The following is a 13,116-nucleotide window of genomic DNA, read 5'->3' as shown; positions in this document are numbered from 1 at the left end:
TTGTGCCCGACTGCTAGGTGCACACCTCCGGCTCCGATTCATCCACCTACTTGTCCTCAAAGCAGCCTCTGCTTCCTACGTCGTGGATCATCTCCATCATCTTCTTGTTTGCGTCATCGTACGCCGGCTCGCCTGGTTGAGACATACTGATGAACTGAGAGCGGACACCGAGCTGATCCATGCTCGGCGTCCGTGATCAGACAAGTTGTGGCGATATCAACTCGGCAAAATGGAGCGGTCCCGCATTGACATCGACGTAATACGGCTAGTGCCCGACGACGGATGCTGGGGACTGCTAGCCGAGCTGCTTGGCGGTGTAGAAGTAGGGAGGCTGGTATTGCTCCGGCCAGGGTGGCGTGCGCATGGATGGTGGCGGCGGTGACCCCCGTCCCAGGCTTCGCCCGGCCCCTGCACCCCATCCCAGGCCCCGCCAGTCGCCATTCTTTTTGCTGCCTGCCCCATCCTTTGCCTTTGCCTTGAGGTGGCGGGCTTGCCGTGTCTCCGAGTTGATCTTCCGGGCCGCCACCTTCTCTGGATCCTCCACCTCCGCCGTCTCCAACAACTTTTCATATGGGTCCATGCAGCGGCGGTGAAAAGGGCGAGAATTGGTGTGGAGAGCGGTGGGATGGTAGTGGAGAGGGTGGAAAGGGGGAGGGAGGGGGAGGAGGTTGTCGCGGAAACAATACATCTCGCTCCAAATGCGCGTTCTCCGTCTCGGTTTTGGGTGGGCCGGGGTGTCGGATTCCTACGTGGCGGGTGTTTGGACTCCTGCAAAGGCCCCCTATTTGCTTCCAGTTTGCGGGAAAATGGACACCCGAACTGGTCCGCGGAGAAATGCGGGACATTATTCGATGGCTTGTGGTGTCCGGACAACTTTATCCGGATGGTTACGTTTGAGGGTACGCGTTGCAGATACCCTAACCTCTTAATGCTATTTTAGGACATTTTTCAGAACAATAATGGTAATCTAGACCAATCTATAGTCTTTGGATTGTATTTTATGAAGTTTGAATCGTGGTATTGAAATTATGTTGTCTATGCATTATATTTGTATATAAACCGTGGGACTCCAGTGCTAAAGTTCATGGGCCCGCCACTGAAATTGGCATGGTCATTTGGAATCAGCTTCAGAATGTACGTATGCAGTAGGAACTCACAACCGGAACGTCCATATATAGTTTCCGACTTACAAACTGGAAAGAACAAATAAAACAAATTGTGGCACAAGAGGATGGATGGATGGATTACGAGTGGCGCACGCCTAGTAATTACGTCCAGGCCCTGTGCGGACCCTCGAGACGCAGTTCGAGCTGCTGTCCCCCTGGAGGACGTAGACCTGGACGTAGCACACCACCTCGACGGTGACGCTCACCTCAAACGCGCGCAGCACCAGCGCCTTCCCGTCCAGCCTCACCACCACCACGAACGGAAGCGCCCCGGCCACCACGTCGCTGGCGAAGTGCGGGCTCTCGGCCACCTTGATCCCGTCCACCACCGTCACCGGCGCCACCCACGTCGTCGTCCGCCTGCCGATCTTGCCGGCCGGCACCACCGTCGTCCCCACGGGTTCGCCGTGGTACGTCACCGCCGTCACCGTCTCCCCGTACCGGAACGGCGCGCGGCTTGGGTTGCTCGCCATCACGTGCACGCTGGCGGACAGCGTGAGCGACGGCGGGAGGAGGCTGAAGTCCTGGACGATGGTCTCCACGGGCGACGTCACCACGCGCGGCGGGAGCGGGCGGTACAGGATGTAGAGCACGATGGAGAGGATGCCCAGGATGACGAGAACGGTGAGCACCACGCAGCAGGACATGGCGTGATGCCTCTTCCTCCCCTTCATGGCCGCTGAATTCTTCACTCGACTCGATCGCCTACTTTCGGTATGGCCTGTATGTGTACCTGGTTGTCCTGCGTCGATTAGGATCTGGCTCCCGTTATATTTGCCACGTTTCTTGTTTGTATGTTTGGCGCGTGGTCTGAGATTTCTTGCCCATGGGTTTTCAGTCTGGTTGTTTAGAAATTCGTGTGCATCTTGGGAAGGAAATGGCTTGTTGGTCGTGCAGGCCTGCAGGGTACTGCGGTATGGTACAACTCACTCTGTTTTTTAGGCTCGGTTGGAGTATGCCTAAAACTGAAGGAGGGCTCGTTTGGTTCCTTTTGATTTGATAATGAAAATGCTATAAAAAACTAGGAGTGGTTTTCTCAAGAAACGCCTTTCGTACGTGGGTTCCGTACGTAAATTTTAAAACTACAAGAGCATCTACAGTCGGACGCCTCAAACTGATTTCCTCAAACCGACCTCATACGTGCGGGCGGCCGCCCGGTCACTGTCTGATCACGTTTTCTTGACCCAGACCCCCCCCCCCCCCCCCCCTCAAATGCCCGGGCGGACGGGTACCCCATGTCTAGCCTAAATATGAGGCGGGCACGCCCGTCATGTCGGATCCGACAGCCCAACCCCATCCCAAATTGCACCAAATCCATCCTCCGAGCTGCCGGATCCATTTGCTCTCTCCTCTCTTCTTCGTCCTCCGCTCCGTCCGGTTTGCAGCTCCGCCGCCGCGCGCGCTCAACAACCGTTCCTTGCCTCTGTGCGGACAGCTCCAGCAGAGCAGTCCTCTCTCCCGTCCTCGCCACGTGGGACGTCATCTCCGGCATGGATGCCACCGCGGTACGTTCTGTAACTCTCTCGCTCCGCCTTGCGCTTGATGTGTTCGACACATTGTCTGACCGCATTTTTGTAATTTTGTTAGGAAAAACGATGGATTTCGATACTTCGTCGGACGAGGAGTATGGACTGACGGAGCTTGACCAAATCATTCAAGACGAGTTCTTCGATTCCTCAGATTCGGACGAAGAAGTGGACAATGATTATGCTCATGAGCATGCAAGAGAAAATGGACCGTCAAGTGAAGCATATTCTCAACTTCAAGGGCTCAATCAAAAGAAGAAGAGTGATCAACCGGGATAAGGTGTCCGAAGCAAACCTACTGTGCAGAGACTACTTTGCTCGCAAGCCCGCTTTTCCGGATGATCCATGGTTATGTTGTTCTGGATTAATAGAGAAGATCTTGCCAACCGGAAGAATATAATTTTATCTTCTTCTGTTCATGGCCTGTGAGCTTATGTTTTACTTGGGCTTATGTTGTTTGAAGGGTTATTTTAACTTAGACTACATTTATATCGTTCTTCCTAGATTAGGGCATCTACAACGGCAACCCTCAAACCGACTGCATACGTCCAGACTGTGTTGTACGGTCTGCGGAAGCAGGGACTTTGCGGGTGTCCGGGCTGCTGCCACGCCCATTTTTGACTGCCCTGACCCACCCAAATACCCCACCCGCCCCTCCTGCATTTTCCATACCACGTGTCGCACCGCATTCATGCCTGCCCAAAGCATGCAGCGGCCGGCATTGATGCCTGTGATTTGACAGGATAAGAGGACGACGCAGACAGGAGCAACCTTTTCACTACCGGCATTGAAGCGGCGCGTCAGCCGAGAGAGCGTCAGCCTCTGCTTGCCCGGCTGAACACGCCTCCTCGCCGCATTCAAACAGCCACAAATTGCCCGCCTTCTACTCCGGCCACAGTGAGATATTGTCTGTTAGTCTCAAGTAATCACACATCATAATAATAATTTTGTTAATGAAAAAGTGCAGCTAAAGCACTATATATTTCATGAATTCCAAATCATTATTCCACTTGTATCAGCAAAATATTCCAACATTATATACAAATGATGTTTTTCTTACTTTTGTTGTTCTATTCTTTTGTGTGCATATAAAATACAAGTCAACAAAAGAACTATCACACGGGAAAATTAAAAAATGTCCAACTAATACAACACATATGGTCCACAATTTCTTAAAACATTTATTCCACCACAAATGTCCCGTCGATTCTTAAAGCATTGTTGCACCACAAATGTCCCCCCAATTCTATATACTAGGTGATTTCCCTTAGCGTTGTGGCCAGAGTTTAAAGGTTAATTTTAGATGTATTATGTATGAAGAAAAAAATCTAAATCAAAAGCTATAAATTTCTAATGTAGAAAATTTTCATACTTGCACTGTGTGAACAAAGAGTATGTAAGTGGTTTGCATGGAGGTGTAAAATAGTGTTAGTGGACTTGTTGAGGTGGAAAGTTGCATGTTGACAGAATTAGAGTGAGTGAGGACCAACTATTTAGGAATAGTGGAAAATATTCCAACATTATAAAAAAATGATGCATTTCTTACTTTTGTTGTTCTATTTGTTAGTCTGCATAGAAAATACAAGTCAACAAAAGAACTATCACACCCGGCAATTAAAAACTGTCAACCTAATACTACGCATATGTCCCACCAATTCTTAAAACATCGTTCCACCACAGATGCACCATCAATAAAACACGTTAAGCTACGGGAGAATGGCGGCCAACAAATATGGCCACATGGCACATGCTGGTTGGTCGTGGCAAAAAACTTTTTGATATTTTTGGAAGATGAAATTGAGAAACTTTTTGATTTTTTTGGAAGATGAAATTGAGATTTTTTTTCTTTTCAGAAAATATTTTTTGGAGATTATTTTGAAAGATGAAAGTGAAACTTTTGTTTCTTTTTCATTTAAAATAATATTTTTAGGATTTTTTTATATGGATGTGATGTTTACATGTTGTGAGAAAGTTTTTTTTTCAATTTTGAGATGAAATTGAGGTTTTTTCTTTGAGAGAAAAAAATACACGCACAACTCCCTCTCAAGAGGCCCGCACTGGTGGGCCCCAACCACTAGTTCTTAATATGCTAGGTGATTTTCCCGCGCGTAATTTAAAGATTAATTTTAGATGTATATATGAAGAAAATGATCTAAAACAAAAGCTACAACTTTTTAATGTAAAAATATTTTGTACTTGCACCGTGTGTGCACAAAGCGTATACACGTGGTTTACATTAGGGTTGTAAAATAGTATTAATGGATGCTGACATGAAACACTTGATAAGATAAAAGGCCACATGTTAAGAGAATTAGAATTAATGGGATCAACTATTTAAAAATAGTAGATATTGCAACCTTAAATAAAAGTATTTTGTAGGTTCTAGGAAGTGTTTCATTTATACACCACAAATATATTTTGTAATTTTATCTTCTTTTGTACATGGCTCTTGAGCTTACGTTTTACTTGGGCTTATGTTGTTGGAAGGGTTATTTTAACTTAGACTACATTTATATTGTTCTTCCTAGATTAGGGCATCTACAATGGCGACCATCAAACCGACATCATACGTCCAAACCGTGTTGTCCGGCCTGCGGAAGCCATCCAGCACGGCCCTGTATCGGTCCGCAGGGCAGTCGGCCGTATTTTCTCCCGCAAACCGGAGACAAACATGAGGGACTTTTTGCGGGTGTCCGCGCTGCTGTCACGCCCGTTTCTGACTACCCTGACCCACCCAAACACCCCACCCGCCCATCCCGCATTTTCTATCCCACGCGTCGCACCGTTTGTCGCGCCGCATTCATGCATGCCCAGAGCATGCAGCGGCCGACATTAATGCCTGTTATTTGACCGGACAGGAGGGCGGCGCAGACTGACGCGACCTTTTCACTACCGGCATTGAAGCCGTGCGCCAGCTGAGAGAGCATCGCCCTCTCCTCGCCCCGCTAAACACGCCTCCTCGCCGCATTCTAACGTCCACAGACTGCCCGCCTTCTACTCCGGCCACAGTGAGATATTGTCTGTTAGTCTCAAGTAATCACACATCATAATAATAATTTTGTTAATGAAAAAGTGCAGCTAAAGCACCATATATTTCATGAATTCCAAATCATTATTCCACTTGTATCAGCAAAATATTCCAACATTATATACAAATGGTGTTTTTCTTACTTTTGTTGTTCTATTCTTTTGTATGCATATAAAATACAAGTCAACAAAAGAACTATCACATGGGAAAATTATAAAATATGTCCAACTAATACGACACATATGGTCCACCAATTCTTAAAACATTTATTCCACCACAAATGTCCCACCGATTCTTAAAGCATTGTTCCACCACAAATGTCCCCCCAATTCTATATACTAGGTGATTTCCCTGAGCGTTGCGGCGGGAATTTAAAGGTTAATTTTAGATGTATTATGTATGAAGAAACAATCTAAATCAAAAGCTATAAATATTCTAATGTCGAAATTTTTCATACTTGCACTGTGTGAACAAAGAGTATGTAAGTGGTTTGCATGGAGCTGTAAAATAGTGTTAGTGGACTTGTTGAGGTGGAAAGTTGCGTGTTGACAGAATTAGAGTGAGTGAGGATCAACTATTTAGGAATAATGGAAAATATTCCAACATTATAACCAAATGATGCATTTCTTACTTTTGTTGTTCTATTTGTTAGTCTGCATATAAAATACAAGTCAACAAAAGAACTATCACACTTGACAATTAAAAACTGTCAACCTAATACTACGCATGTCCCATCAATTCTTAAAACATCATTCCACCACAAATGCACCATCAATCAAACACATTAAGCTACAAGAGAATGGCGGCCAACTAGTATGGCCACATGGCGCATGCTGGTTGGTTGTGGCAAAAGACTTTTTGATATTTTTGGAAGATGAAATTGAGAAACTTTTTGATTGTTTGAAAGATGAAATTGAGATTTTTTTTTCTTTTGAGAATTTTTTTGGAAATTATTTTTGAAAGATGGAAGTGAGACTTTTGTTTCTTTTTCATTTAAAAAAATGTTTTTTTGGCTTTTTTTAGATGGATGTGATGTTTACGTGTTGTGAGAATTTTTTTTTTTAATTTTGAGATGAAATTGAGGTTTTTTCTTCGAGAGGAAAAAAAATACATGCACAACTCCCTCTCAAGAGGCCCTCAATGGCGGGCCCCAACCACTAGTTCTTAATATACTAGGTGATTTCCCATGTATAATTTAAATATAAAGTTTAGATGTATTATGTATGAAGAAAATGATCTAAAACAAAAGTGACAACATTTTAATGTACAAATATTTTGTACTTACATTGTGTGTACAAAGAGTATGCACGTAGTTTACATAAGGGCTGTAAAATAGTGTTAGTGGATACTGACATGGCACATTTGATGAGATAAAAAGCCACATGTTAAGAGAACTAGAATTAATGGGATCGATTATTTAGAAATAATAGATATTGTAATCTTAAATAAAAGTATTTTGTAGGTTATAGAAAGTGTTTCATTTATACAGTACAAATATCTCTTGTAATTTTATCTTCTTCTATTCATGGCCCTTGAGCTTACGTTTTACTTGGGCTTATGGTGTTGAAAAGGTTATTTTAACTTCGACTACATTTATATTGTTCTTCTTAGATTAGGGCATCTTCAACGGCGACCCTCAAATCGACCGCATACGTCCGGATCACGTTGTTCGGCCCGCGGAGGCCATCCAACATGGCCCTATATCGGTCCACAGAGCGATCGGCCGTGTTTTCTCCAGCAAACCGGAGACACGTGAGGGACTTTGCGGGCGTCTGGGCTGCTGCCATGCCTGCTTCTGACTGCCTTGGCCCACCCAAACTCCCCATCCGCCCCTCCCGCGCTTTCCATCATGCACGTCGCGCCGCTTGTCGTGCCACATTCATGCCTGCCCAGAGCATGCAGCGACCGACATTGATGTGTGTGATTTGACCAGACATGAGGGCGGCGCAAACGGACGCAATCTTTTCACTGCCCGCACTAAAGCAGCGCGCCAGTCGAGAGAGCGTCGCTCTCTCCTCGCCCGGCTGAACACGCCTCCTCGCCGCTTTCAAACAGCCACAAACAGCCCACCTTCCTCCATTAAATCCCAAGTGTGTGCAAAGAAACCTACTTCGGCCACACGTGCATTCGCGAGCCGCCCGTCATTAAGTACAACACCGCTAGCTCCGTACCCCCCCCCCCCCCCCCGCCATTTAAGCGATGCAAGACACCGGGTAAAAATCGCACCACACTCCGCTCACATCTCCTCCCTGCACAATATTTTCTCCACAAGCTCCATCACATCCAGCAAGCAGGAATCCGAACAAGCTGGCTGGGTGGCCCATCGAGCCCGCCGAATATGAGCTAGGCAACTCTCTGCTCCGCCTCCATCGACGATCCAGGTAGCTGCAAGCCAGCTCGCGGAAGCAGAAGCTCCGAGCCGGCGCGTGGTTCAGCAACTCACCACTCCAAGCCAGCTAGCCAATGAGTTATGTGTTGCTCGAGGTGGCATGCAATAGACCATGGCGGCACAGACATCGCGCCTACTATGGACGACGATGTGTCGCACGCGTCCCATGTTGCGAATGCTCGCACCAGCCGTCCTCAACGTGTCCGTGACCGCGCCCTGCCGGTGGAGGTCAGCTACGCAGCGTCCCGCATGTCCGCGCCCACCGCCATCATCGAGGAGAAGTATAACACGGGAGGCCGATGCCGCTTGGGTCCCATGAAGGCCACCGCCGAGGCAACGCCGGCGTACACAACCGGTGTCTTGCCCGGTTCAGCGCAGATCATCGTCGACCCCCGCCTGGGCTTCACGGCTGCGGAGCCCCCAATCCCCTTCGGCTAAAGCACACTCTTTGCCACTCCGATGAGCGGCGCAGCCGGACATAGAGAAGATACGATGGAAGAATATACCTCCAAGGCTCACGGCAGTCCGGCGAGCGGGCCGCCGGACATGGGGAAGATAATTGGATCTGCCGCGGCTGGCCATAGACTAGTGTAGTGTATCCGTGTCGTGGGGATGGAGGTCCGTGCGACTGGACGTGCACATAATTTTAGTTATTTTAGTTAAAATGTGTCCAAAATGTAATGAATTTCATTTGGCTTATATGAAATCCGCTATGTTTGCATGAGTTTCATCCGCTTTGTTAAAAAAATGTTTGAAATGTATGCGGGCAGTGTTGGATGGCGGCCTCCCGCATCCGTGTCTGCGGACTGATCCCGACCTATCCATGGACAGATGTGGGAGTAAATTTACGGGTTGCCATTGGAGATGCCCTTAGAGTATCTCTAGCAGATCCCGCAACCGGCCAGCCCGCAAAATTTGTGTACGGGCTCCCGTAAACGAAATTTACAGGTTGACAGAGGCGCGGAGACAGAACAGATCCCGCATACATCACCGCAATTCAAATTGATTTTGAAACTAGTAGTTCACGCCATAAGCATCACCGGAGTTCCACATAAACATAATTCATACAAGTTTAAGTAAACATAGTTCAAATGGAAATTAAACTTGTTCATACTACGCGGGGCTGTACTTCTACTTCATACTTGGTTCTACAAGTCAGGCTCCAGAGCCGGAGTCGCCATCGTCGCCGGAGTCGTCCTCGCGTGGCGGAGGCTTGTTCCCGTGAAGCGTGTGGTAGAGCAGCGTCCCAGAGAGGGTCTGCTGGAGGTGGTACTCCTCCCGGAGCTCCGGTAGGCGTGTAGCCGCAGCCGCATCTCCGGCGGCGGCTACCTGCCTCGCCTTGCACCATGCGGTCTCTCGGCCGCCTGGAGCCGTTGGAGGGTCGTATCGAACATCCGCCGGAGGCGAAGGACGTTCGCCCACGCCCTCACTCTGGCGTTGCGGGACTTCATAATGTGGTGCGTGCTGCCTCCCTTTGCCTGTCCGACACCGGAGGGCGGATAGAGGAGCTACCGGCCTCATCGTTGTTGCGACGCTTGTGGCCGGCGAACCTCCCGCGGTTCCCAAATCCACCGCGCCCGCCGAACCCCTCACCGCCGCCATGCCCTACACCCACAAATGCCATCGCTGCCAAGATCCGGCGGCTGGAGGCGCCGGAAATCGCTGCGAGATGGGTGGAGATTTCTCGCCGGAAGGGTGGATTTTGCGTTGGAGATGGATGCCAGGAATGCCGGATAGGAACCCTAAAATGACCCGCGCCCGCATATATACCGAAAAGCCGACCGGTTTACGGGCCGCCCGTAAAAAAAATATAGATCGAGCGTCATTTGCAGGATCTGCGCGGGCCATTTTTTTGGGCCGTCCCATATAAGGTTCGAGAAAACGCAGTTCGTCGAAGTTATACGGGATCTGCTAGATGCTCATAGCCTTCCCTTACCTCTTATTTCCTCACTCTCTCTCATCCAGATTAACAAACTTCTTCGATTGGCGTTGTTAAGACAAACCGACACCACAAAATTGGAGTGTGAGGAGTTTTTCTTCGATAGAGTGTTCTTTTCTTAACTCAAAATGTAGTATCAAGCAGATACAAAGCATGACGAGTAATACTAAAAGATTGAGGAGGCAGATGGATATGTTCATTCAAAGCTGAGATTTGAGTTGACAAGAATATTAGCAGAAGCAACTATAGTTTGTAGTCTGCTTCTTACGACCGGGGGAAGCAAAACATTCCACTCGAAAGTTAAGTAATTATATTATAGTGTGAAAAGAATGGATGACAAACTGGTTAATCAGCAAACATTCTGTGCATCGTAAACTCATACTGGACAGTCCCATTAGCAGCATGTTAATGAATTCTTCTAGATTCCATTATAACTTGACATCTGCCGTGCATCTTGCCGGTGATCCCTTTTCCGACGATAAACTAGCAACATTGCAAGAACTACGTAGTACACATGACAAACAACTGACGTAAATGATTCCGAACTCTGAAGAACAGCAAGCATCATCGTCGTCGTGGCATAAAACACCAGTCGTACTGTAGATAAGATGTTCGAGGTCCACTACAAAGCGCACCCAGGGGAGGCCAGGTGGGCATCAAACCTTGGCCGTCGCGTCCGGGACGATCTCGCTCTCCTTGGATTCCTCCGTCCTCCTTTGCGGCAGAGCGGCGTCCACGGCCGCCCCTCGCTCCTCCCTCCCCTTGCCCCAGAGCACGGCATAGAGACCGGCAACGAGCAGCGCGCCACCGATAATGCTGCACCCAAGCGACAGGACGGGTCATGCATACATACATACATACATACTGTTCATGATTAGATGTGCAAGTGCAACACATTTGGATTCGCATCTGAGAAAGCGAAGGCGTCCGGTGCTCGGTCGGGGTCGTGGCTCGTGACACGGACTCTTTTACTTTGCGATGCGGTGCACGAATCAAAAGAAGAATCAGACAAATTTTGGTTATGTGATGATGGTTCTTATTAGGTACGTACCTTCCCAGGCCCACGTCTTCTCCCAGCAGGAAGGAGGCGATGACCATGGTGAAGACGAGGCTGAGCGGCATGGACATGGACAGGAACACCGGGCCTTTCTTCTCGATCACCCAGATCTGCAGGTAGTAGGAGATCGCCGCCACAACAATGCCCTGAAACACATGGGACCCACGCCGCGCGCGGACGCTTCTGAGTGCCGGCCGGTAGTCATGGCTACTGTACATTACTACTAGCTGGTTGAACAGTGTGCATGCTTACCGTGAAGAGCACTGCAAAGAGGCTCATGCCGCCGGCGAGCTTCCACCGCGAGAAGTCCCTCTCCATGACCAGGGCGATGACGAACGACTGGACGCTGGCGAAGGTGCACTGGAGCGTCGTGTTGAGAAGCTTGGATGGGTACTCCAGCAACAGGGGGCCCTGCCAAACAACAGACACAATGTCAGCTACGAGTACACTTCCACGAGGCAGCTGGAGCAGGGCAATAGTTTACCTGCTGTACTGTCCACAGGGCCCATATCACGACCGACGCGGTCATGAGGAAGATGCCGAGCGCCCAGTTCTTCTCCGGGCGCGCGTGCACGGCCGTGCCGGTGCTGTGCAGGAGCGGGTGGTGGTTCAAGGACTTGAGCTGGGGGCCTTGGTACAGCGCCAGCGCGACCACTCCTCCGATGCACAGAAGTATCCCCGAGGCTTTGGCCATGCCGTGGACGCTCTTCAACTTCAGAGTCTCCATCCTACAGTATGTATGAACCCACTTGTTGATAAATAAACAAGAAAATCGCACTAAAAGAATTTCACCTTTCCAGTTTCTTACCTGAACATGACGGCCAGGATGAATGCAACCACGGGGACGATGTTGAAGATGGCCGACGAAGAGGTTGCCGAAGCATAATTCAGGCCAATGCTATACAGGTTTATCGTTCCAGCCATCCTGAGTGAGTGACACAAGAACAAACCATAAGCAACAAACTGGAGTTTCAGTGATCTAGATGTCGTCGTAATCGTCGACGCATACCCATAGAAGGCGTGGGCAAAGATCTTGACGGAGAGTCTGAACGTCAGCGGTGGCGCCGACCCCTGCCTGAAATCAGAGAAGACGAGAGGGATAAGCGATTCAGTTGACCTCATCTCACGACGACTGAACAAACCCTTCATGTCATGTCTATTCGGCTACCTGATCTCGAGGAAGAAGGCGAAAGGCGCCAAGAAGATGGCGGCGACGGCGTGCCGGTAGAAGACGAAGACGGTGGTGCTGGTGCCCTCCTCGAACGCCGCCTTGGTGAATATGTGCATGCCGGCGTAGATCAGCCTGATGAGCACGATCGTCGAGTACACCTTGCCGTTGCCCATGGTGTGAAGTAGTAGCTGGACCTAACGACTGATGCTTCACTTCCGTTACGTCTGTCTGTCTGTCCGTCTGTCTGTCACCGAGCTCCCCCTCTCCTTATATATACAAGTACGTGTGGTGTGATGGCAAAGCGGCTGGTCGGTCTGTGTGAACTCTGAAGACTGAAGATACTCCGCTGAAGTGACATGCAAGGGGAAAGCATGCAAGTTCTCGGCATGTTCATGGAGGGCAACGATTTCAGGTATGGAAGCGATCAGGTTTATGTGCAATTTTTAGGGAAAGAAAAGTTGATCCCAGTTCATTTATGTGCATGGTTCAGGTTAACATGGCAGGATAGGCTTTTGTGGACGACAGGAAGAGGTTTTTAAGAGCAAAAAGATGCAATCTAATTGGTGGAATGGTGATGCAACGGAAAGGACGAGTAGTGCGCGGGCCAGGGATGAATAAATTGCGACTTGAATCAGCAGCATGGCGATTTTTTGGATAAAGCGTCTGTAAGTTGAACTTTGTTTAGGGTCACTGAGAAGCTTCCTTATCTCCTGATCCTGATTCCATTTATTCAGATGAATGATCAGCGTGCGCCATTGTGAAACAGTTTAAAATTCCCAGATTATAAACTGATTTAAGTAGAGAAAGGGGTGCCGAATTCATTAATGCTTTTTCTTAGCA

The 13,116-nt window shown here is 48.6% G+C and overlaps 2 protein-coding genes across 3 annotated transcripts; both read right to left on the bottom strand.

The window, feature by feature from the left end:
- Positions 1-1,146: 1,146 nt before the first annotated feature.
- Positions 1,147-2,282, bottom strand: LOC125541423 (uncharacterized). The gene has a single exon (XM_048704842.2). It carries the CDS (start codon positions 1,838-1,840, stop codon positions 1,262-1,264), a length of 579 nt encoding a protein of 192 aa, XP_048560799.1. The 5' UTR covers positions 1,841-2,282; the 3' UTR covers positions 1,147-1,261.
- Positions 2,283-10,442: 8,160 nt separating this feature from the next.
- LOC125541422 (WAT1-related protein At5g64700-like) lies at positions 10,443-12,573 on the bottom strand. 2 transcript variants are annotated; one of them, XM_048704841.2, is made up of 7 exons: positions 12,274-12,558; positions 12,115-12,180; positions 11,914-12,030; positions 11,590-11,833; positions 11,358-11,516; positions 11,100-11,251; positions 10,443-10,864 (listed from the first exon to the last, which is right to left on the bottom strand). In XM_048704841.2, exons 1-7 carry the CDS (start codon positions 12,447-12,449, stop codon positions 10,705-10,707), a joined length of 1,074 nt encoding a protein of 357 aa, XP_048560798.1. In that variant the 5' UTR covers positions 12,450-12,558; the 3' UTR covers positions 10,443-10,704. The 2 variants fall into 2 exon arrangements, with proteins under 2 accessions (XP_048560798.1, XP_048560797.1); XM_048704840.2 differs by having other exon boundaries at positions 11,914-12,180; positions 12,274-12,573.
- Between the last annotated feature and the right edge of the window lie 543 nt (positions 12,574-13,116).

This window comes from Triticum urartu, chromosome 2A, assembly GCF_056163025.1.
Source record: "Triticum urartu cultivar PI428250 chromosome 2A, HENAU_Tu73, whole genome shotgun sequence".
Lineage (NCBI taxonomy): Eukaryota > Viridiplantae > Streptophyta > Magnoliopsida > Poales > Poaceae > Triticum > Triticum urartu.
Note: the sequence above shows the minus strand (reverse complement) of the source record. Positions and strands in the feature narration are given on the sequence as shown.